At 40.2% G+C, this 25199-nt stretch overlaps 1 protein-coding gene across 5 annotated transcripts in view; it reads right to left on the bottom strand.

Moving 5' to 3' along the window:
- Positions 1 to 371: 371 nt before the first annotated feature.
- The window catches only part of RBM33 (RNA binding motif protein 33), a 106411-nt gene continuing 81583 nt past the window's right edge, over positions 372 to 25199 (bottom strand). For 2 of the 5 annotated variants that reach the window (XM_075704653.1, XM_075704656.1), the window contains exons 16-19: positions 19735 to 19944; positions 18102 to 18290; positions 4997 to 5085; positions 372 to 4802 (exon numbers count right to left, since the gene is read on the bottom strand). In XM_075704653.1, the coding sequence (XP_075560768.1) occupies positions 4754 to 4802; positions 4997 to 5085; positions 18102 to 18290; positions 19735 to 19944 (537 nt within the window). In that variant the 3' untranslated portion in view covers positions 372 to 4753. Of the gene's footprint in view, positions 4803 to 4996; positions 5086 to 17920; positions 17989 to 18101; positions 18291 to 19734; positions 19945 to 25199 lie in introns of those variants that run through there. The other 3 variants (XM_075704654.1, XM_075704657.1, XM_075704658.1) reach the window with 3 other exon arrangements.

Here is a 25199-nt window from a genome sequence, read left to right as displayed (position 1 = left end):
AAAGCCCTATGTTACCCTAAATGACCTTTATAATACCGCTAACTTTCTGCAATCTGTTCAGTATTTGTTTCCTTCACATTTAATCTCTCATCCAACATGCTGCTAAAAAAATAAAAGCACAAAAAATAATTAAAAAAAAAAGGTTCGTGTGTGTCTGAACAAAAATGCCTTTTTGACAGTGAACAGGTGAAGCCAGAATTCTACCTTCGAGTATCACGACTCACGTAACAAACACAGTACTACGCGAAGGACAAGAACAACACAGTGCTACGTCAGAGAACAAATTCAGGGTATCTCCCGAGTTAGACAAAAAACAGGCAAAAAAAACCCCAAGAAATGAAACCCCACGCCCTCCCGCCCACCCTCTCGCCCCAGCTATAAGGGCAACGCACCCACACACACATACAGACACGCAGTTACTGTGTGTAACGATAGGAAGCGCCTACAGCAGCTTCCAGGAAAATTGCACAATTTCAAGCTAAACAGATAAAAGATACCATGTTTAAAAAAATATAAAAAATTCAGCACCAAGTAAAAGGTTTTTTCTTATTCCAAGTAGCTAGATAACGTTAAGAAAAAATGATGAAGACCCTCAAGGTTATTCTGAAATAACCTACAGTTTTATAAAAAAATCTGTCATCTATATCCTTGCAGTGGACACCTAACATCACAGTACTGAAGTGCTCAGTCTGCTTGGCATTTTAACAGCTAGAAGGACTTTTTTTGTTTTACAGAAATTTGGAAATTTGAAGTGAATCTTCAGATTTAAACTGGGGAATAAACTAGGTATGTGAAGATACTTTACAGAGGAGGTGCCAGTATTTACTCTTCTTTCCTGAAGTTGTATCGGAGATGTACGTGGGCCAAGAACAATATCCCTGCCTCAATTTATTCTCTACCACTACTTAGAGATAAACATTTGCATGGCAGCTCCTCCAGCTATAAAGATGCTACGGACCTGTCCTCCTCCTGCCTAGCACCAATTATACCGAGCTTTTTGAACACTGCACATCGTTCCATCATACAGCATATGTGCCACATCAGTTGCTAACATTGTGATGAACCAACGTGTTACATGATCAACTTGAATTACGTGTAAAACCAAAATATCCCAAACTTTTGAGAACAATATTACACGACAGACCTAATTTGTACTTGTACAGCACAACGGAACAAACCTAGAAACCCCATGCCTTGGTCTGACAGTGCACTGTATTTCCCCTCAAAAGTTAAAGGACAGAGATTTTTTTTTTTTTTTAATTAAAAAAAGTAGAACATTCTACTAAAATACCACAGATCATATGGCCAATCCAATCTTTTAGTCAAGGCAAAATATGATTAGTTAATAAAGTGAATTCTTCAGTGCTACAAGATGAAAACAAAATAATTTGGGGAAAAAAGTTGGGTCCATATAATCACCTACTGGAGTTGCCTATTAAAATCATTATAAAATTATGCTAATAAAAACTGTGAACAAATAATACACAGATCAGGATATATGTATTGACTTACTAGCATCTTTATAAAAATTTGAAGATATACACAAAAACACATCAACATTTATGGAACTGTATCCATTAAACTTAGATAAGACAACACAAAAAACTAACAAATAGCTAAGATGTGGTTGACTGTAAGCACTTTGAGTAACATTTTAATTTTAAAAGGTCAATATTTACATACTACATTAAATGCTTTTTTTTTTTTTCGCATTTTGCATCATATTTTGAATGCATGATAAAGAAAGAACAAGATAATGGTTGCAACAGATCTTCCAAGAAAGTTAACTTAAGATGCTCAGATTTAACTATGTGCTGAAAGATAACATGGCAAGAACACGTCTGTCTAGCTTTACCTCTACTTCCTTTGGGGTTTTTTGGGAGGAGACAACAAATGGATCTAAAAGAGCTGTATCATTCAAACTGATCATTGCCAAGAAATCCACTTTTAAGTTAGGATTTGAGAACTAACAGAACACAAACATTTTAACAAGTGACTCACCTAATTGCTACTTTTGCTACTGAGTTTAAGGTATTAGAGAGATATGGTGACAACACAGGGTGTCAGTATGTATGTACATATGTGTATAATAAAATGCATACAGACATACATACATATAGTAAGTTTACATATAGTAAGATACCCAGGTACTGCAATAAGCAGCTAAAATCACCACCAGTGATCCGTCCGTACTCCGTCTATGCACAAGCAATCATTTACTGCAACCGCTTTTAAAGAGGATGCATCTAGTCATTAAACAGGCATTGCTTACGTTGCCTCCTACATTTAAATAGATCTGAGGCGATTTCACGTCTTTATTCCAAAGCCACACATTTGTCTCAAAAAAAATATTTTTTTTAAAAAACCCAACTGAGTAAAAATTGTTAAAACTTAAGTTGGCTGAACCTCAGCCTCTTTGGGATGGATTCAAAACCCAAAGCAGGAGCGTTTCTACAAACTTCTTTGACTTTTGAATCAAACCCATATTCTTAGGCTCCAAGAAACCCTCTAACCCCAATAACATTTGCTTCTGACAGGACAGCTGATCAACTGCAGATGTTCCTACTGCTGAACTCAGCTGCTGGCCTGTCTGGCATTTGCATCTAACCCAGATTTCCAGACACGCACTATTATCACTCCACTCCGAGATGTCTTCCCATCCTTCTCCTTACAGAGAAGCTGCTCCCTAACAGTGGGACGAATAACTGTTTAATGACTTGTTTTCAAGGTAAGCATTTATTTCTTAAAAATAAAGATTACATAACCTGAGGAGGCAGCGTAGGGGTCCTAGCGCTCACGGTGTGAGGAGTTAAACAGCACGTGGCAGAGCCAGTCACCGCCATCAGCTCGCGTGAGTCTTCAGGGTCGGCTCCCACTGGGCACTTCCTACCTGCGGCTCATTCTCTGTCCTGGGCTTGGGTCTACCCTGAAGCACCAGCAGCACTTTATGTATAGTCATTGTGCTGGATGTTATTAAGTATTATGCATAAATGGGAAACTATACAGACGGGTGCAAAACTCACTTCCATGCAAAAATTCTCATGATGTTACTGCGTCTCATCACTAAGTTGTAAATGGGCTTAGACTATTCTTTAATTTTTTTTTTTTGCCCAGTGCAGTATTTCTTAAGTACCACATTATACTGTATTATTTCAGTGAACAAAGAGCTGTTTTATCTAGAAGATTTTTTACAGTATTTGTTACTCAATCATTATTTTTAGTAACTCCTACTTAATTGAAAATCCGGACCAAAACTGTAAGAAAGCCAATTAGGTCTTTGTGACTTGGTTACCATTAAATCTTTAAAAAAAAAAAAAAAATCTATGCTACTATAAACTTGCTTAGTTCATCCTTCCACACTTGGCATGCCTATTTTGGACCCCATTCACAGCTGCTCCATTACATACCAATAGCGTTGTTCTGTGGTCACTTAGGTAACAAACCTACAAGGTTTCTGCAAGCCCCCCCCATTCAAATCGTAGGTGGAGTGCTTAAGAGCACTCCTAAAATAAAGGATGAAGCAAAAGCTCACAGTCTAAAAACTAAGGAAATGTTCATAAAAACTGGAATCGAATATAAAGATGACATTTTAATAAGTTTATTCAGAAGTAACTGAAAAAAAATGTTCCTTTGGCAACACCATCTAGATGGTTCTAACCAAAAGGAAATATTACGGATTTTACTTTGAATAAAATATAAGCTCCTTAATGTTTGCACGTAATTTTTGGGAACTGCCATGTTCACCAGCAGATTCACAATGTCCTTATAGTCCTGTATTTATCAGGAACAACACGTCAAACCAAGTCCTTCTAGTTACGGGTTTCTTATGGTTCAGCATTAGTCACAAAATAAATCTCAAAGAAAAAAAACTAATCAAAATAAAGCATAAGGCAATCATGAAATGCTAGCCCAAAAGAACTATTATGAACGTGCCACTCTTCCTGTGTAACATTTTTGAAGTGAGCCACCAAATATTTCTTTTTCCTTGTATCTGGCAACGTCATTTAAAACAACCTAGTTACAACTTGGAGTTCACTACCCCACGATGCTCTGAAGGGCAAAGATCCTTGTTCTTAAAAACCAAGGGAAAATACAGCAATGTTATTCCTACATAGGGTTTTATGGAATACGTGGAGTTGGAAGAAGATGGAAGTCTGTGTTGGAACAGAAAAATGCAAAGACAGACTTAACTTATTTACAAAGATCAAAACTACAATTTTCCAGTGTCACCTCCAAAGCCTCTCAGCATACTGCTATTCAGTGAAGTAGACCACGTTTAAATCTATGCAAGAATACCTTCTGTGCTCTCAGATATACAACGTAACTAATGTGTTTTGTTTAGAAAAGTGAGTTTTCGTTCAAATACCTCGCACTGAAGATAAGAGCAACCATTATCAAATATTCTTTGCTATGAAGAAAGTTTTTAAATCTTTCGATGTAAACGTTCTCTCTCAAGTCACTGTGGTCACACAGTAGGATCTTGAAGAAAAGTGTCTACATGCATTGAAAGCATTTTGAAAATATCTGTAGTTCCACATGGTTACAACAGAACGCGAACAAACCAAACAGAAATTCCACCTTTGCAGATCCTCTCAAGTTCAGCTCTTCTGGAGGACACCTTGCTGCTTTCTGTAGTTCAACATAGCAAGTAAAGACTAAGCTGAAAGGTTTCACAACCTGATGGTTTTGCCACTGCGTCTTGTGTAGCTCCACAGTACGCTTCTGTTAGTGTCAGGGCTTCTCTCAGCAGACATCACTCAACTATCAGCGCCACGTTTATGTGGGACAGATCTATCATGTGCCTGTTGAAAGTTAAAAGAAATTTAAACCTAGTACTCAAACTGATTCTAGGGGTGGAGAACAAACAAGGAGGTTCTATGAAGTCACTAATTAACAGACAACCGATTGGCTTAGAAGAAACATGAGAAGAGGAGACTGATTTAATCTTCTGAAGGGAGGGAAGGAACCAAGGCAGCAGCAGCGCTTAATTACTTACCTGTGGAATTTCTGTTGAAATGCTAAAGCATGTGCTGGCTCCTTAAATTTTGCTATGGCTTTCCGTTGTTGAGGAAGCATCTGTAAACTCTGCAGAGACAAAAAGCCAAAACATATTTTTAGTATTCACTTAAAGTTCCCTTCAAACTAATTTTGCATGAAGCCCATTGCAATTTTGTCATATTTCTTTTCTCGGAAACACTATGGGTATTCAGGGACTGGAAAGAGACCGCCGAAACTGCAGTCAGGGACCCAGCTGAAGGTGTCTGAACTGGTGCATTAAGCAACTGTACTAACTGGAAAACCCAGACCACCACTGGTTAAGCAAAGGCAACAGCTCTTCAATTCAATCCATACAGGTGAACCAAACCCTGCAAACCAAACCCACCAACTGAATGAGAAACATTCAACTGGGCAGAGCTCAACTTCACACACAAGCGCCCGGGAGTCATTCACCTGATGTATGTTAAAGGATCGGGGCTTTCCACAGGTCAAACAGGACAGAAACAGGAAAAAAGCGTTAGGTTTTGGTCTCTAGACTGTATATCCTCACACTATTTTAACAAAAACAAGCGGCTAGCTTTTGACAGATGCTAACAACGACATGACCCCAATGAGATCGCTTAGGTCACCACTTCCAAGTCCTCCTAGTAATGGGAAACCATGCAACACACATCTACACAGACAAGTCCATGGGATACGTGCTTCCCATACCACGAGAGCAGCATTTCACAATGCTGTAACTATCAAAAAAACCCTGTGTAGTATTGAGGTCTCAAAACCTATAGCATGCCTCAGCCAGGGCTTTGGAGAACTCATGTCCTTGCTCCCTGCTGCAGCAGGAAAGGTCCAGGCAATGCCAAGACGACCCCAGAGAGAAGTCCTATGATTCCAGTGTCTCACAGCAGGTTTTGGATGTTTAATGCTGCAGCATGTTCAAGACAGAATTGTTCTGATTCAGCATCCAGTTTCCAATTGTTCTTATGGCTTTGGATGCAAAATTAAAGAATTCCTAACATCTGTCTTTTCTGTGCGTAAGTTTCTACGTAAAGACAATCCAATTTTGTACTGAGCTTCATATATATATGTGTACATGCATATGCACACACACATACATATAGGAACCTTAAAACTTTTCTAGATTTCATTATAACATCCTGGTGGTTACATATAAACATGATTCTCTGCTCCTGCATCTTGCCTGGAACTCGGCAGCATCCCACCACCTTTGGACGATTCCAGCACTACAATGGTCAGTTTTGAGGATTTTAAATTTCACATGCAAAAACTCTGTATCATCATCTAGCCTATTAAAAAAGGTACCACATATCTTTACACAAACAACTATTTCCTGTGAAACTACATACAATCCCACTCATCATGATACATTTTAATGGTGACACACTTTGAGATCAAAAACACTTGGCAAATGATTTTTAGGTTTTTTTTTAATCAGAAAGCTCTTGAGAAGGTTAAGCACATTTTATCAGTGAGAATATGGTCATGCTGTACAAAGCACCAATGACCATGGACAAAGCTCAGTTCTCCTGGAGGTTATCTGCTGGAGTGGGTGAAGGAGGTGCTGAAGTTCATGTTCTCCTCCTTGATTGATGTCTCTTTATTACGATTTATAGAACTGTATCTAATACACATTCTCTTGATATCACTCTTCTGGCTAGAAAAGGACTAAAGACTAAGTAAGTCCTACTACTAAGGACTAAGTTTTGAAGACTAAGAATTAATCACAGCCATTAAATAATGAGATTTAGAAACAAGAGACTTGTAAGAGTTAAAAAAAAAATCTCTGAACTGCAATTAAAAAAAAAAGAAATCAAGAAAAGTAAATTTGGCTCTTCTGTTTCTTCAAAGAACTTCAAATTTTAATATGAGAAAAACCTGTTTGAATCACTGAATGGACAAATATTTCAGAAAACAGTGGGACAAGAGGAGCTGGAAAAGAACCTGGAGATGCATCCCGTCAGCTGTACCCTGCATGCCCTGCTGTCACCTGCTTCCCTCCCCTCTCCTGAACCATCTCCAGCCCACCTGCAGACAACCGATCCTCACAACAATGTCAGATCTTGCTCAACTACCACAGGAGATTCTCCCAATGCTTTATGCTCCAGATCCCCGTTGTGATCAACTGAATAAGAGAAGCTGCATTTAGTGACTTTTTCCACAATAATTGAGCTATTACTGTATTAATATTCTTGAGATGCACAACAGCAAAATGTGATTTTGCAGTTTACACACCAATAATGATAAGTTATTAAGAAGCTGCTTGGTAATTAGCATATAAAAATTGATTAAAGGAAGACATTCTGGTATAGTGCAGACTTATTAGCGAAATTAGGCAAAGTATCTAAATCTTATTATAGAAAACTTATTTATGCTTTCATATGAATTAATAAAGTTTACTGGTTGACTAGTTTGGATATTATGTCACAGCCTGTTCTTATGCTGTATTACTGCCTTCTTTTCCAAAGCAAAAAAAAATGCAATCAAAACACTAGATATTTTTAATACCCAATTGCTTTGGCAACAAGGCATCAATTCTTGGATAAGTCTATTGAAAAGCACCTTTATCAGATTTAATTTCACTTGTCAATACAGACAACTGTGGAAGCAAAAAGCCAACTCATCTGATCCTTCACTGAACTGCCTAAACACCACCCATTACACAGCCCAGGGGTAAGGCAGTAACCTCTAGCACCAGGGTCTTCTCAGCTGCTGCAGTTACACATGCCTACGCTTTAACAAGAGAGAGAATTAAGGACTACAAAACGAAACGATAAACTAATGCTACACGAACGATACTTTGCCAGTTGGAAACTGTCTGAAAAATTTTCATTCAAACTGTTTTAATACAAATTCTCAGCCTCCACTGCACTCAAGCTATGGTAGTGAAAATGATGCAGAATCACTTCATGTTTGTTTAGGTATATTAGATATATTCACCCTATTTAGGTATTAAAAAAAAAAACCTGTGTTTTAACAAGAAAAGAACAATTACTAAACTAAGTTACTTTGATGATATGACCACCATAGCCTGAAATACCACCATAAATATTTTGCTGACAAGGATTTTTAATATCTCAACATAAATAGTGATCTACATTGTGTTTTCAAACAAATCCTCATCTATCATGACTTGCAAGTATGATCTTGCTAACAAAGATCTCTTGAAAATTTACATTCTGATTTTGGGACAATATCTACTTACTCGCATTACTATTTAAACTCCCAGTTTTATGCTTAACAACATTGATTGTCAGGCACAGAACAAGTAGGTATGATTTTGCCAGAGGGTGTAGGTCCTGAGCTGCTGCTATCCCACCCTGAGCAGATGGGTTATCAACCGGGCATACAAACTAGTGTTCCACTTCAGTGGAAACCTGAAGTACAATAACTGCATACTCATCCTAGTGAATTATTTCTGTCTCCTTGAATTCGGGATGATATGCAGTTTAGAGCTGACCTTGCATTTAGATGATGTTAACAGTGATAGTCTGAAGGAAACACACTTTTTTTGTGTAACCTGTGGAATTTTATTAGCTTGAAATGTTGTTCAAAGCATTATCTTAAAGACTTACTTCACCAGCTTCTGGTTTTGTTGATTCAAAATACATGTGCTAGGAAAATACATGCAAAATTAATTAATTTTACGTATCTTAATCATGCTAGCTTGCTAGTTTAACACACTTCATTGTTTTCAACTTTTTTGAACAATTTTGCAGCCTTTTTTTCAGTGGTAACATCCAGTATTTCTAGCATCCATAATATTCTCAGATAGTTTGAGTGCTTGCATATTCACTACAAGGTGATCTTGAAATAACCTCCTAGAAAGCTGTTATTTTTAATCATGCTCTTTCACCAATCGGACTATCTACTGTATTAGTCAGCTTACTTGTAAAGAGTGCTTTAATAAGTTTCCAAAATTATTGGTACCACTGTCTAATGTATTTCATTAATGAAAAACCCATACATGTGCAAACATTCATCTTTCATTTTTGAAGTAAAACCTGAAGTACTGCATTAGGTATCGTAGAGCTTGCACAAAAATAGACGCTCACCTATAAGGTTTTCAGTATTATTTTTGTTTCCCCACAATATATCTAACTTGTATTTCCAACACAATACTGTACATCAGAATAGATTTAACTTTAGTGATTTCTTTTCATACTGCCTAACTACTTCTGGAGAAGATGTTATAACAAGTTAAACAAAACTTCCACTGGACAAAAGCTCTTCTTGCATGGTTCTCTATGTAAATAAATCAAGTAACCTAGCATTTGTAGATTTTTATCTATTGACCTTGTTTACTTCTGAAGTTAATGGCATTTATTTGAAATTATTACATGTTCAGAGACAATGGGTTCTTGTAGTTAATATCTAATATCATAAACAGAAACTACATGATTTTGAAGGAACGAGTTAAGTCTTATTTTTGGACTACCAACCTCAATGGCTGCTAAAATTTCCATCTGAAGCATGAAATTATGGATGTCTCTCCTACAAATCACCGTATGAGAGGCCTTGAAGTGAGAGCTAACTATAACAGCAAGAGGCTGGGAAGATCACTGCCAAAGTAAGGTGAGAAAAAAATAAAGATTGGGGGAGTGGGGAGGGCGAGGAGAAATCTTCAGTGTGTGACAATTAGTAGGAAACAACAATTTTCAATCCTGAAGAAAATATTACTGCTCAACAATGTTTAATATGGGCAAGATTTATATAAAATTCCAGTTTGCTCACAAAAGGTTTTGTCCATCATTTGAACCAAAGCCAAACAAACCTACAGCAAGTATCTGCAAAACTATCAGTCCTTTGTGAGAAGTGCTAGCCCTCCTGCAACACCACATTTCCAAAAATACCACAAGGACTGCTAATAGGGGACCATGCCACTGACCTGTTCCAGGTTCAAGTCAGCTAGTGCTATGGTTGATACCCAAGTGCCACAACACAGGTGTCTTGCATACTATTGGTGGCAAGTTGGGGTTTTTTTCTTAGAAAATCTAGATGACTTTTGGTTTGTACTCTAAGGCTTGAGTGATGTCCTAATACATGAGCGAGTATATGTTAGCGACAGACACGTTCAAATCTCTATTAAATACTTCTTTCAATAATGTTCAGATACAGTAAGCACCACAGATTAATGGCATTTTGTGATGGGTTGACCCTGGCTGGATGCCAGGTGCCCACCAAAGCTGCTCTATCAGTCCCCTTCCTAAGCGGGACAGGGGAGAGAAAATATAACGAAAAGCTCGTGGGTCGAGATAAGGACAGGGAGAGATCACTCACCAATTACCATCATGGGCAAAACAGACTCGACTCAGGGAAATGAGCTTAATTTATTGCCCATCAGAGTAGTATAATGAGAAATAAAACCAAATCTTAGAACACCTTCCCCCCGCCTCCTCCCTTCTTCCTGGGCTCAACTTCACTCCCAGTTTCTCCACCTCCTCCCCCCTGTGGCACAGGGGGACGGGGAATGGGGGTTGCGGTCAGTTCATCACGCGTTGTCTCTGCCGCTCCTTCCTCCTCAGGGGAGGACTCCTCACACTCTTCCCCTGCTCCAGTGTGGGGTCCCTCCCACGGGAGACAGTCCTCCTGAACTTCTCCAACGTGGGTCCTTCCCACGGGCTGCAGTTCTTCACGAACTGCTCCAGTGTGGGTCCCTCCCACAGGGTGCAGCCCTTCAGGAGCAGCCTGCTCCAGCGTGGGTCCCCCACGGGGTCACAAGCCCTGCCAGCAAACCTGCTCCAGCCTGGGCTCCTCTCTCCACGGGTCCTGCCAGGAGCCTGCTCCAGCACGGGCTTCCCACGGGGTCACAGCCTCCTTCGGGCACATCCCCCTGCTCCGGCGTGGGCTCCTCCCCGGGTGCAGGTGGGTATCTGCTCCCCGTGGGCCTCCATGGGTGCAGGGGCACAGCTGCCTCACCAGGGGCTGCACCAGGGCTGCAGGGGAATCTCTGCTCCGGTGCCTGGAGCACCTCCTGCCCTCCTCCTGCACTGACCTTGGGGTCTGCAGAGCCATTCCTTTCATATCCTCACTCCCCTCCCAGCTGCAGTTGCACAGTTGTTTTCTTCCCTCTTCTTAACTATGTTATCCCAGAGGCGCTACCACCATTGCTGACTGGCTCAGCCTTGGCCAGTGGTGGGTCCGTCTTGGAGCCGGCTGGCATTGGCTCTACTGGACACAGGGGAAGCTTCCAGCAGCTTCTCACAGAAGCCACCCCGCTACCAATACCTTGCCACACAAACCCAACACACATTTCAGAAAAAGTAATTCAGTGTGTGGGTTTTAGGCCTGAGATAGTATCACAAAGAGGCCAAGAGCATCAGACAGATCTTCATATAGTACTAATGACAGCTGTTCTCATTTTCAAAGAGTGCATAATACTAAAGTAATTCTTAGTCTTATGATCTCCAATATAATGGTAAAAATATGAGCCTATCTTTCCCAAAGTATCATGCCTCATTAGGAATTTGATCTGAATTTAGTATTATTCCGTAACCTCCTGATTTTGAAGGGCCAGTCAGGGGAGGAAGGTAATGACCGATCACGCAGCGCTGCCTCTGGAGATGGCCTGGTTCTACCAAGCATCACTTGACTTCCCATTTAATGGTGGGACACTCATGTTTCCTCCACAGGAGATTTCCCTGTTGCCACACTGCTTCACTAGAATCTCTTTCTATTGTGAATTCCTAAACTGAAATATCACAATCCTCCCAAATGTCACAGCTCTGAGAAAACAACTTCATTCACATCTTCTCTTTAAGTTGACCTAGTCAGACATTCACCAGAGGATGAAAACCCCTTCCCGGATCCACTCAGGTGTAAAGGATTGACAATATACACAATAACTTCCAGGGGATTTCAAATGACTGGTTACTTTATGGATTCAGGCGTATGGAACTACGTACAGCGCTATCTGAGACCAACCTGAGATCAGAGGTATTCTGGGCATGTTCCCATTCAACTCTGGAGAACTGAGATTACACTCTGACATATTACTAGCATTAAAAATAAAAAACTGGTTTAGACTGAGGAGGAGTATTTTATATGGAAAGGATTTAGGCAGCATAGAGCTCATACTGATCTTGATTATCTCTTTTTTCTGTTTCCTTAGGCACTGCCATGGGAAGATGCGGATCTTGTGTTGAATGGAAAATACAAAACAACCAGTATTTCATGATCACTCATGATTTTGATTGAGAGTTTGCCTACAAACTGTTTTAAAACATACTATTTAATTCAACAACTTAAAAAAAAATCAGCAGCTCTGGCTTTTTCTGCAACTGAACTATTACCAGTGACTAAAGCGTGAATATCACCAAAGGACCATTCCCTCTGCAGACACTGCTTTAGGCCTGCAGACCTACACTACCCTCAAATTTCTCCTTCACATACACTCTGTAATTAAATCTACACTTTCACACTATCAGTGAAAATAATATTGAAATAGCCTGTATGATAACAGCAGCACAAGAATCTCTAGTTAAGCTTCACTGCAAAACAAAGAGCCTTGAGAAAAGCAGCAGGACATGCATGAGTAGAAAGCAAGAGATCTCTTGCAGAAAGCAAGCATCTTTGACATTAAAACGCTCAGAGGTTACACAGGCAGGAAGAAGTTAAAAGGGAGATAACAGAGCACTGGGAGATGGAAACCAAGCAGGCAAGAGTGAGACTGGAGCAAGCACTCATTTCAATTATAGGAGACACATGGGAAATAAAAGTTTCCTCTTTTACTTAATTTCTTTCACTGAAGTACATGGATTACCTAATAGACTGTGCAATCAGTTCATTGGTGAGTTTGGGACTAGAAGTCCATACAAAGCTGCTAAAAAAGGGTTTATGCAAAAAGAAAGTATAAACTTTCCTAACCAACATCATCTCCAGTGTGTGATCCATCCCACTCTGCAACAAGTCGAATAGCAGCACGGCAGGCACTTTCTAAAAAGAAAGATTGGATTCTATTTATTCTTCCCTCCCATCAATAAATGCAGACAGATTTTTATTATCGCCACAGTCTCCTGACATCTGAAGCATCTTTCCTGGGAGCAACACTTCCTAGCTATTAGTAACAGGCATAGAGGCTGGGTCAGAATGTATTTATTTCATCCTCAGCTGTTGCAACTGATCTCTTCCACATTCTATCCCTCCTTCCTGCTTTTCTGACACCTTTGACTTCCTAGTATCTGCCTTTAAAAGTGCTCAGCTTTCCGTCATCATATGCAAGATGAGATGAGAAGAAAGGATTTTCTCTTATCATTGAAATGAGCGTCTCTAGCTCACATGATCTACAGCAGGACTGAACTGGACAGGCTCATTATGGAGCTACTCTTCTCTTCCCCCAGCCCCAAAGAAGGAGCAGGACTCCCCACGTCTTCTCCCACAGTCGGTGAAGCTGACAAAAACCCTTGGCTGAAAATGTTTTTACAGGTAGAAAGACCACACAGGTCACCACGCCAGCCCTGCATGCCTTGTGTGCTGTGTCTCACGGAGAACCGCCCTGCTGATCCTGGAGGAGCGCTCATGTTCTGGGCATGCTCATCATTCCCACTGATAAGCCCTGAAACTAAAAATACATTAATCGATTTTGAATGCAGTGTCAGTGCAGATAGCTGCCTTTACCCTAGCTGAGCACTAGGTAGCACTGTCACTCTAAGAAAGCGAAGAGAAGCACATCAACAGGGCAATTGTTTTTCCCTTCCGAGATCAGAAAAGAAAGGACTGCGTTAATCAGAGTAAAACGTGTATCTGTAAAACTACTCAAAATACACCTACAATCGCAGCATTCTCATCACCTCTGATACACAACAGTGGAGTTTTTCAAGATATTCTTTTTCCTTTAACATCAGAATTTATGATCTTAAATCTTCACAAAGCAATACTGAGATTTTGCACTGATGTTTTATGTTTGCAACCATTTGATGTAAGAAAAAATGACAAAAGATCATGATGGAACACCTCCACAGAACGATCACTCAGTAGTCAAGTTATCTGGACATCTAGCAAACGATCCCCTCTACCTACCACCACCTAAAAAGAAAGTAACTAGCAATAACTAGCTGAACACAAGCCTCTTTAGACAGTATAAACATTAAACCTGGATTCAAGAGCACAAAAAAAATGCCTTTCGTTTTTCATGACCTTTGCAACTTGTTAGTAATCTCCTTTAGGAAGTGGTTCTGGATGGATGTGTACTGAATGTCACTGCTCCAGCACAGTAATTTTATTTATAGTATGTAATTATTTTAGATTCAACCCTCAGATTTTACCGCAGGTACATTATTTGTATGTGAAAGCTTATCCTCTCCAGAAAGAATTTGACAGCAAATCATATGTTGAAAGGAAGTACTTTTCCTGCTAATTTAATCATGTCTGAGTTGTAAAAGGCAGCTATGACTAAGGGGCTGTTCCTGGAGCCCCAAAGATTTTCTTCTATTCAGTACCTTGAGAATCTTAATGGTATTTTTTTCTCCTATGTTAATAACAGAGCAGCTTTAATCAAGCAAGGATAAGAATTAGAGAGTCTTCAGTGATTAGGCAATAGAGAGTATTTCAAAGTTCATATATGGGAAAAGAATTTTCTCCATTTCTAGTCTATGGAAGGGAAAAAAAGCAAATTTCCAACTTCAACTGTAAAAGTCTCCTTCATTTTCACAGAATCATAGAATCGTTTAGGTTGGAAAAGACCTTTAAGATCATCCAGTCCAACCATTAACCTACACTACTAAGTCCACTCTAAACCAATCAAGGGTAAACTAGACTAAACCATGTCCCAAAGCGCCACATCTACCCGTTTTTTGAACACTCTCAGCCCAGCTATTCTGAAACCCCGACTCACAGACAATCATCTCAATGCAAGCTGATGGCAAAACTAGGAGCACTAAATATCATAAATTTAGGGAAATTTTCAACTTCCCTTCCCAAGGTTGTGCAAGGTACTTGTACCTCGATAATGATACTGACATGAAAAAGCTAAAAATAAAAATCCAACCCTTTTGCACCCAGAAAAACAAAGTAATCTCTTCTTCCCCATTCACCCCATTGACAAATTATAGACTGTTTCCATAAATATGTTAAAACTTTCTGTTATGCCAGCGAAGATCCTCTTCCTGAGACAACACACGCAGGATATGCACACTGCAACAAAATCATGAGCCAAATTATGTATCTGAAAATAAGAGCTGGTGTGGGATCATTTGCTCTACAGATGCACCAGTATGGAAGGTGCAGATTAAGCGGAGTTCCTGTACCAGGTGGGACAAGCACTTGTGACCTATTCTTGTTGTCAAAGAGCAGAGAGATCACTGGGAAGAATCTCTTCCCCCTCCCTGGGAGCTATGCCTCAGTGTGGCCATCCCCACATTCATGTCTTGACTGCATCAGGAATCGACACACAACAGGCAATATTCAGATTTATCAGCGGTGTTTGCACGTCACTTTGAAGCAAGATGCCTGCTTACCGTTAGAGGCGTATGTCCTACAGTTTGGGAATCTTTACCTTTAACCGGGGGTTTGGGTGTTAGATAATCAGCACGTCATTTCAAGACACCATCCAGGCAGGAGAACTCCTTAAGCTCTGATTCAGATTTGAAACTTCTTTTACAATTGCAAAAAGTAAGCATGAGTGACACACACATCCTCTCCCCACTCCCCCAGATAAATAAAATTCAAGAAACCAGTGTCTGAGAGTTAGTTCATCAAGGCAAGTTTTGCTGAACATAGTTAACAGCTAAAGACAGGATATTCTGCATCTTAAAGATGGAGTCAGCTACACCTGACTAGCCTTTCCCTCCACTCACTATCTCTTGAGCTCCAGCTGAACCAGCTAAAAACCTGGGTACCTTGCTTAATTTCCAAAAAAGCAGCTAGAATTTCTCACCTTGCTGTTTTCTCACAATAGCCATCACCCCAAATCCCTCCTTTTTCAGTTCATCAAGCTGCAACACTTCATCTTAGAAGATGAGAGCTCTGCACTACCTGAGATCTCTGCTCTGGCCATGGCCTCTCCGTGCCTCTCACGTACTGTCCTCACGCATGAAACCCCCAAAGCCCACCTGGCAAGGAACCCTTCCATTCACTGCTCAGCTCTCTCCAGTGGTTCACTTCTGCACTCCTCATTGCAAGTCACTCACATGAAACACATTTTCAAGAAAGAATGAGGAATAAGTAGAGTATCTCTTCACTATCAAGCCTCTTGACCATTTCCAGTCAAAAGGGGATTCTGTACAGCACTGAGCACAAACATTATTAAAAACACTAATTTACAGCCACGTGAAAATCTGGTCTTGCACTCCAGGATACTGATCTCTTTCAAAATCTACCACCATCTGTATAGAAACGATTACTGTGAACAGGGACACAGATTTTTCAAACATTTTGTTTTCAGTTTTTGCCTTACAAGGCACCTAAAATTGCTGCTGTCTCTTCCTCATTTGGTGCATCAACACTTCCATGGTACATCACAGAGCTAAATACTGCATGTGATGGTCCCAGTCTCATATTCTTCCTATAAAAGGATCACTTCTCCCCTGTATATCTCACTATCCACACTTATGAAACATCAGTCTCAAACCAGCCATGAAATTCCTAGCCTTCTACAAGTCAGACTTGAAATTCAAGTGCAGAATTAGCACAAAAGTCTTCTGCATCGTTAGCTAAATTCAAGCATCTCTTTCAAGCACTACTTCTAGATCTCTGATAAAGTCAAAACAGATGATGATTTAGAAACCATCATTTCCAAAGGTACAGCTGATGCTGCTGCAAGAATGCACGTTCTGTAGGGCACAGGGATGTATCAAATTCCACTGGAAAATTAGTTACCAATTTCTTCCTATAAGCACACCCTTCTAAATTGGTCTGTGACATTGAATTGTGAGACTAGAGTTTGGAGTCTGCTGTGAAACCGCAAATACTGAATAAATTTTTTAGCACATTCTCAATAACTTCTCTCAATTGTGAGTATTTCCTAGCAGGGTTTCTATTAATCTCCTTCTAATATTCTCATGCAAGATTTAGCAAGTAAACACTGAATAAATGTGCTTCGGATCTATATGAATAATTTTCTAGAGTACTACAGAACATGAAGGGACAAAGTATTTTGTGAGAGTATTTTTGCTTTCACAAACAAATTGAACCTCTCTGAGTTGACGATGTAAATAATTCAGCATTATTCCATTTACTAAATTGGGAAGAAGTGAGGCAGAGCGTACATCTTGAGATGATCCCACTCATAAAGAAGTCTCACAGAATAGCTCCAATTCATGCATTGCATTTATCTGAAAATGTTGATCCTGCCAAAAGGAGCACCCAAAACTGAAAAAAACAAAAAAATCAAGGGAAAAAAGTTCTCCTCGTCTGTATGTTTCATTATTCATTGACTGATATTTTCAAATGTAGTAACAGTAAGTCAGACAGGGCCTCCTAAGCCCTTCAGTGCTTTGGAAACCTCCCGTCTTCCTAAAGTCAGTGTAACTGATGTATCAGTTCCAGGAAGCAGTTTACGAACAGAAGCTTCACAGTGTGTGTGTTGTAACCTTGCTTTCAGGCCCCTCCTAAAGAGAACCTTGGGGGGGCGGGGGGGAGGAAGGATAAATCCTTCAAAGGAGACTGTGTTTTCATCTGAAAAAAGTAGATGGTGCTACATGGTACAAAATCTCCAATGGGTAGTGGTCATTAAGTGCTCTTTCCCCTGGACTGCAATGACACTAATTGGTAAATGTTAATGCAAGTCAACAATTAAAACAAGGACGGCAACCAAAAGTATATTCACTTTGCTGTGATCATTTGGCTTTAACAACCTCACAGAATGGGCTTGCTGGTATTGTCTAAGAAAATAACAGATTGTACAAGAACTCCAAAATGAAGGAGACTCTTATGCAGCAGGAATGTGATGGTTAGCAAAATCCTACCGTACCTCCTGTGTCGCAGTACCATCACGTGCTTGTCTTTGCTACCAGGTGTAGCATGTGTGGGTGGGGGTGCCTTCAAACATAAATTACCAATAAACACACATTGTATTTAGTGTCAGGGAATTAATTGAGCTTTCCGGAATGAAAGCCTTTTGGCACAAAAATGATAAACTGAGGTTGACCTACCTGAATGGGTCCCACTGACATCAGCAGGTTTTTCAGTTGGACATCAGTAGTTGATGAAGAAAGCCCTTCAACTGACACAATACAGGGCTGAGGTTTGCACTCCACCACTCGCAGGTTCTGTTTATTTGGCATCAAGCGTCCTCGGCCCATCTGGCCTGCTACTCCTCTGCCTCTCCCGTGCATAATGACCTGCCAACAACAAAAGTAACAGTATTTTGATTTACTTACCTAGTGCTTCTGCTCACTGCATTTGACAGACGATACAAAAGTTGGCGATTTACTTAAAGACTTGATTAAAGTATGTGTTGATTTAAAACAGCTTGTTGTTGTTTGCTGATTTGAAAGGCCACATATTAACGTATTCATCCACTGCTTATACAAACCTCTTTTAGAAGGACAGCAAGTTATATATTGGTTTTATATATATATATATATATATATTTTGCATTGAGGCTAAAAGCCACAGTGTTAGCACAGACCAACCAAGCAATGGAGGATCTCAGACCAAAATATATAACCTAGTTTTCGAAACTGCTCACGTTAGCAGCCTGTGTTCAGCCCCTGTGTTTTGAATCTGGCCAAAAAAAACAAACAGTGATCCCTCTCCCTTTTCTCTTCTCAACCCATGGGTAAATTTAATGTACCCACAAGACCAGCACACTGCTTCCAGCACCTCCGGTTTCTACTGCTACCAACTTTTGGGCTGTTATCAGGATAAATAATGATGATATCATTTGCATATGACAAATAACTTTAGAACAATTTTTTTCCAAAGTTCCTTTCCCCCAAATTCTGTAGGATCTGGCACCACAGTATCCTCTGGAGCTGGAAACATGTGGATTTAAGTCTTGTATATTAAAGGTTGAACAGTTGGAGAGAGGAAAAATAACAGTGAAACAGGGTAACAAACACTAAACAGAGTTAACATTCAACATAGTTTCTTGATTCCTACTCAGAAAGCCTATGGAGGGCAACAGCTTTTCACACCCCTCCTCATCAGCAAGGAAACTTTGTCCTTACATGAAGCAGAAAGATTATGGCCAACAGCTCAAAACCGAGATATAACTTAAAAGCCAAAATACCAGCTATTTTCAGGGAGCGCGCCCATTTGCAAATGCAGAGAAGGCACGCGCCAGTGCCACCCGAATCCTCTCCCTGCCTCCTCCCGGTGCACAATCAGTGCAAAAATCCAGTTACGAGATCAGCAACTATTTTGAGCAATACCAGCTTTGAGGATCGACCAAAGAGCATCCTGAAACAGTCGCTGCATGCTCCTACGTATGCAGGAAACAGCCAGAATAAAAGCTTAAGCACAACTTCAGAACAACTCTTGGTTTTAAAGCCAGAAAGCATGCCGGATACCATCTCCTACACCAGCTATCTTGGGACGCACACATTTACCCCAGGGAGTACTGTGCTGGCCAGAAAGTCAGCAGATGAAACAACCTGCAGGCATCTCCAGTCTGTGCTGGGTACAAACAGGCCTCTCTAGATTAAAAGCTTTATATGCAATTATGCATCTCCTGGGTCATGCAGCCCTGCGCTAGCAATTGACAAACAGAATGCTAGTTATTAATAGAGCAACACAGCTAGACAGTAAAACTTCTAGCAGCAATATGCATCTAAAAATCACCTTTTTAGGTTGATGGATTCCCTGGATGTTTTTGACTCCTTGAGGAGCTGGTGAATGGATCTGTGCCTGCTGCTGCTGTTGGTGCTGCTGCTGTTGCATTCCCTTTGTCAATGTGACCTTCCGCACTGGCTGCTGTTTCGGCTCCAGGGGTTGTTGAGGCCGCTGGGGCTGGCCCTCTGGGTGAAAAAAGCCAGCATCCTCTCCCCCCTGCTGAAATCAACAACACAACAGGCGGCTCAATGTCCAGGCACCGCAAACCCTCGCCCTGAGCAGCCTCCTGCCACATCCAGCTCACTCAGCGCACGCAGAACGCCCATCGGTTTGCCCGCTAAAGCAAACCAGCGGCCGCGGCAGGCGCGTGCAAGGGCTCAGCCTGGAAATTGTGCTTCAGCCTAAAATAAATCCATGGTATCTGAAGAACAGTTTATTTCGTTCAGGCTTTATTATAATTACAATGCTCAATAATGTCTTTTCATATACAAAGAAGCAAGGCGTTTTCACTTCTTTTTCCAAATCATTCTTCCTTCCAGGGTTACATGTGAACTACGGTGTGCAGGTTGGGGGGTTTTTTTTTAGGTGGTTTGGTTTTTGGTTTTTTTTTTTAATTTGTTTGTTTGTTTTTTTTAAAGGGAGACATACACATTGCTGAAGAAGGAGCAAAGAACTGTGAAGGCTGGAAGAACCAGGCAAATACTCTGCTCATCTTTAAAAGTCCAACCTCTCTTTAGTTAAAAACTGGTATTTATTTTGAAGCACATACTTATTCTGCCAGCTTCTATACCAGCAGCCTTTTAAGCAGTCTCCTTCCTCAAACGCTGTCCGTACTTGTAACAGTTCTTCCCCAAGGTTTTGTTTGTTTGTTTTATAAAGCTCTTATTATAGATATTCATAATCACAAGCACAACGAAACACCACCTCAGTGCCCCTCTCATCCAATGTAGCTCTTTCCACTACAACTCTCAGTGCAATCAAGCACAGTAAAAGCATAAGCTGAAGGCACCAAGAGAGGAATGATTCCTTTCCACTGCCTCTACCCAAACAGTTCGTTTTTTTCCACCCACAGACAGGTGATTCTTGAATGTGTGTCCCACTGTCCAGATCAGATCAATCACTGAAAAACATCCCATGGAGCAAGAGACAGCAGAACCTGACAAAAGACCAGGCACTTCTGCACCTATAAAGCACAACATATCATTGCATGGTTTCAACAGCAGTATCTATACCTTGACTGGACTCCAACTTTAGAACTCAAATACTAGTGGATGTTAAATCTGCAGGGGGAAGGCTTCATCTAAGTCCCTGAGCAACCTCAGGTAACACTGCAAAACCTCCCAAATAGAAGGCATGTCTAAAGGGGAAAAAAAATTACGAAAGCATCTTTATTTACATAGGGTTCTTTCCCCTTTCCTTAAATATTCACAAGTCAAAACTTCTTTCGCATCTGTAACACATCTCACGAACCAGAGGGTTTCATACGAACTGGCACGTTTCTCACAGACAAGACGACAAAATACAAGGCTGCAGAAGGAATACGTTTATGGTCTAAGAGCGAGATTATCTTGATTGAGAATATAAATCATTACCTCTCTACTGGGATTAAACAAAAGCAAAAGAAACACCTACTGAGAACTGGTTACTAAGTCTCTTTGCTACCATTTGAAGAGAAATAGTCCGGTACGGGTGATATGTAGGATAGTCTCATGTTCGCAAGTTCACTAGTTCACAATTCACACCCCTAAATCAAGTCCTCTGTATTATCAAGTATATGCAGGCAACAACTTCTCAGTAACTCAACTACTTAAATCCCAGACAAATCAGCTTCATCCCCCCCTTGCACTGTCTACACTTCAAAAGCACAATCTGTCGTAGGGAAAATCTTGAAGCTCTTCCCACTTAAGGGCTTTCGTCCACAGTGTCCAAAGTGAGAAAGCAGCAGAAAACTGCATCTAATTTTTCCACTTCTAATCACATACGCTTTTTTCTCTGCTAAACTGAATGGCTCCGTGTCTTCACAGGAAGTTTTGTATATACACCTTTGAGAGCAGTAACTAGTGAGAAATTATAAAGCTTTCCCTTCAGAGTCTCTCTTCAATTACTGCTCAAAAATGTAAAAGCAACAGCTCTCCTCTCCTGAAAAACCCAAATGTATGCACACAAACAAAACATTACCAGGAAACCAGCATTAAATCCTCCTCATTTTAGTATTAATTCCAATACCAAGATCACCATAAGCCCTATGCCCTGATCAGATAATTTCTTTTATTCAACCCTACAGCAGCTGGAAGATGATGAAACTAAAAGGAACAAAAAAATTCTAAGAGGAATTTAAATGCAGTAATTGGGAGTTAAAATCTAATCTCTGCTAACTGCCCACTGTGAAAAACAACCACAAGTATTTGCAACCATTTCTTTCCAAACCAAAAGGCAACCCCAGCACATAGGAAGAGCATCTGAGAGTGAAGCCCTCAGGTACAAAACACATCGAACATGCTCATTACTGAAACTTCAAAAGCAAACAATCATTTCCCATAAAAGGCTAGGATGGCCAACAACCACCCAGTATTTAACTACCAAGCCCAATTATCACCAAATAAAACTGTATAAACTAAACACACAACTACAACAGAGTCAAAGGCATAAGCACACAACATTGGTTCACACTAATGAAAAATTTGATGGGGTTTGCTCCCTGCTGGGGTCTCAAATGCCACCTTTGGGCTTCACTGCTAGCACCACGCTCCTGCAAAAGTCTCAGAAGGTAGAAACATCTCCAGACTTTTGAATTATAATTCAGAAATAAGAAAACCAACACAAAACAAGAAAGTCCATAGGGTAAGAAAAGGGGATGGAGCAAGGTCTCCTTGTTCCTGCAACAAGAAGGAAGAAAGGGCAACTGGATCAAACCCCTTCTTTATACTACTGCTCTGAACATCTACTGCTTTTTTAGATGACCTGAAGAGGGGAAGCAGGGATGAACCTGCAGCACTTCTCAAGTGAGGTCTGAGAGCGAGCGACTTGGTGCTCAAGGACTAACAGTGCTCCCTGCAAGTCAGCAATACACTGATTCCTGTTACACGTACACCTGGCTCCAAGCAAAGACAAAATCGGGTGGTTTTCTTAAGAAAATGAAAACCAAACACGACTCCTAGGTCACTATGAGCCCAACAAGCAAAATTACACAGCCTCAGATAACAAATTTCAGCACCAATTCTTTTTTCACATGTTAAAGACATGACAATGCAAGGACAAGCACTGTCCAAGCCAAAATGAACCTATGTAGTAGTATTTAGTGGCAAATCAGACTCACCACCATCATCCTTTAAACTTCTCCTATGCAAGACAGTTAGTGGCTTCCTTAGGCATGTCAATGAAGAACCAAGTCAAGCAAAACACCCGCAAAGAGTTTTAACATCTGGACTTAAAGCTATAAAACCTCAGAACATTACTTACAGGTCACACACTCATATGAAAACATTAACACTTTGGAGGAAAAGACGTATGATTGTAAAGATGACTCTACATATGCTGACTCCTGATTTTCACTCATGAGGTGTACAATAAGCTGGCACCCAGAAGGTAAATCAGAACACACAGCAAAGCTACAGGCAAGCAGGTACATGAACTGAAGCTATTTTGCAGAAGCTACCCAAAATGACATCTAAATCACAGAAGCTAAACTGCTAGCATCTCTTCTTAGAATGTCTCAGTTCTAGCTCATTTGACATCAACTTTTGCCTTCCTTTCCTAAAGACAATTTCTGTATTGCTAATTCTTCATTTGCTTACATCACTGCCCTCCCCAAATTTATACACGTAGCAACAGAAGGAGGTATTAAAATCTTAAGTCTTCTCTTGTCAAAATACATTTTTATCTGATTTTTTCTATAGCATTTTGGCACGTACAGGGCAACACTAAATTTTTCAGAGGCATCTATTCATCATCATGCCCTGCCTCATACAATTTGATGCACAAAGTGCTGACGCCAGGCAGAATACTTCTCAATCCACCACAGAGACTGAGATTGATGGACACAAGCTCTGATTTTATACTGCAAATTTCCTCTGAAGTCGTCTGCAGGAAAGTGAATTTCCATTCTTTGTCTGCAAACCAATAAAGGAAGAATGTTTTTTTGTTATTGCCTACCGTTTAATTTCTATATTACAAATACTTCTGGCCTTCAAGCTTTGAATTTCGAAGGTCTGCCTTCCTAACATATAGCCAGGAAAGAGTTCTCTTGAATGAAACTTGACCATTATTCGGTTAATTCTGGAGTAATGAAAATGCCTTTTTTTAAGTGGCAGGAGTTCTGTTCAGGGGAAAGTATAAAAACTATTTTCCAAATTTCAAGTACTGCAAGATTGTTAGCAGTACCAAAACGACAAGTTAATTTCAAATAGTGTGTATAATTAAACAAAACTCAAGAGCGAGGCAAAAGGATTTGATCTACATGGTGAATGGTTTTCAAACTTCTACTGTGGAACAGTCTGCACAGTTTGACTCAAAAGTGGACTAACAAAAATGATAAATTACACCATTCAGTGGCCATGAATTTTAGAACCGATTCCCTGATACTTACCGTGGCTGTTTTTCAGTAGTAAGACTCTCTCACTATAAACATACATAGAGAGTCAGTGGTGTGTTTTGAGAAACATAAACACCATTCTTTCAAATATGAGATCACAAATCCTAAAAGCAGAATTTTATGAGGGACTGCTTGAATTTAGCAAGCTGAAGCTCTCTACCAGAATCATTATGACAGTTTTACAAGGAAGATGAAGTTTATTTGCCACCAACATTAGCAGGACAAATTTATTTATAACAAATGCTTTAAAATGTACTGATAAAAATGCCTATTGATACTGTCAGAGCTGCTTGCAATTTGACAGATCAAATCTTATTTTCATTCTTAAACCCCATGAAGGAATGGTATCACCAACTTGCATTCTGTAGTGAGCAAATTGATTAATCCCCCTCTATAGAAATCTCAACTCTTGATTACACCTATCAGACGTTAAGCAGCATTATTCTAGAGTGACAACACTTGACAAATTCCCAAACCATTTTTCTCAGCCTTTGTGGCCCTGCTAGCTTGTATTAACCCTGATGAAAAATTAATTTTCCTTATCTTCTGCTAAACCCCAAAATCCAAATCCGCCAAACTGGCAACTCTTTCTGTAAAGGTATTATGAAAACCTCTAAAAGATTAATTGCATGTCTTCAGGTGACATTAAATTAATTTCTGTACTCATGACAGACATTTGATACTCCGTACTGAGAGGACAGATAACATTGTCAGGATACACAGAAGGACAGTGGTGCAGTGTCCCAGGGCAGCCTCTTATGAATTCTCCTTTCGATAAGGCCATACTTCACTGTCATTGGCACTGTTAGTGATCTTGCAGCCCACAGACCTCACTGCACAGGTTTCTATTAACTACGACAATGCTGTGTCTATCCATGTAATC

This window comes from Pelecanus crispus, chromosome 2 (assembly GCF_030463565.1).
Source record: "Pelecanus crispus isolate bPelCri1 chromosome 2, bPelCri1.pri, whole genome shotgun sequence".
In the NCBI taxonomy this organism is placed as follows: domain Eukaryota; kingdom Metazoa; phylum Chordata; class Aves; order Pelecaniformes; family Pelecanidae; genus Pelecanus; species Pelecanus crispus.
The sequence above is the reverse complement of the archived record's forward strand: the minus strand, read 5'-3'. Positions and strand labels throughout refer to the sequence as shown.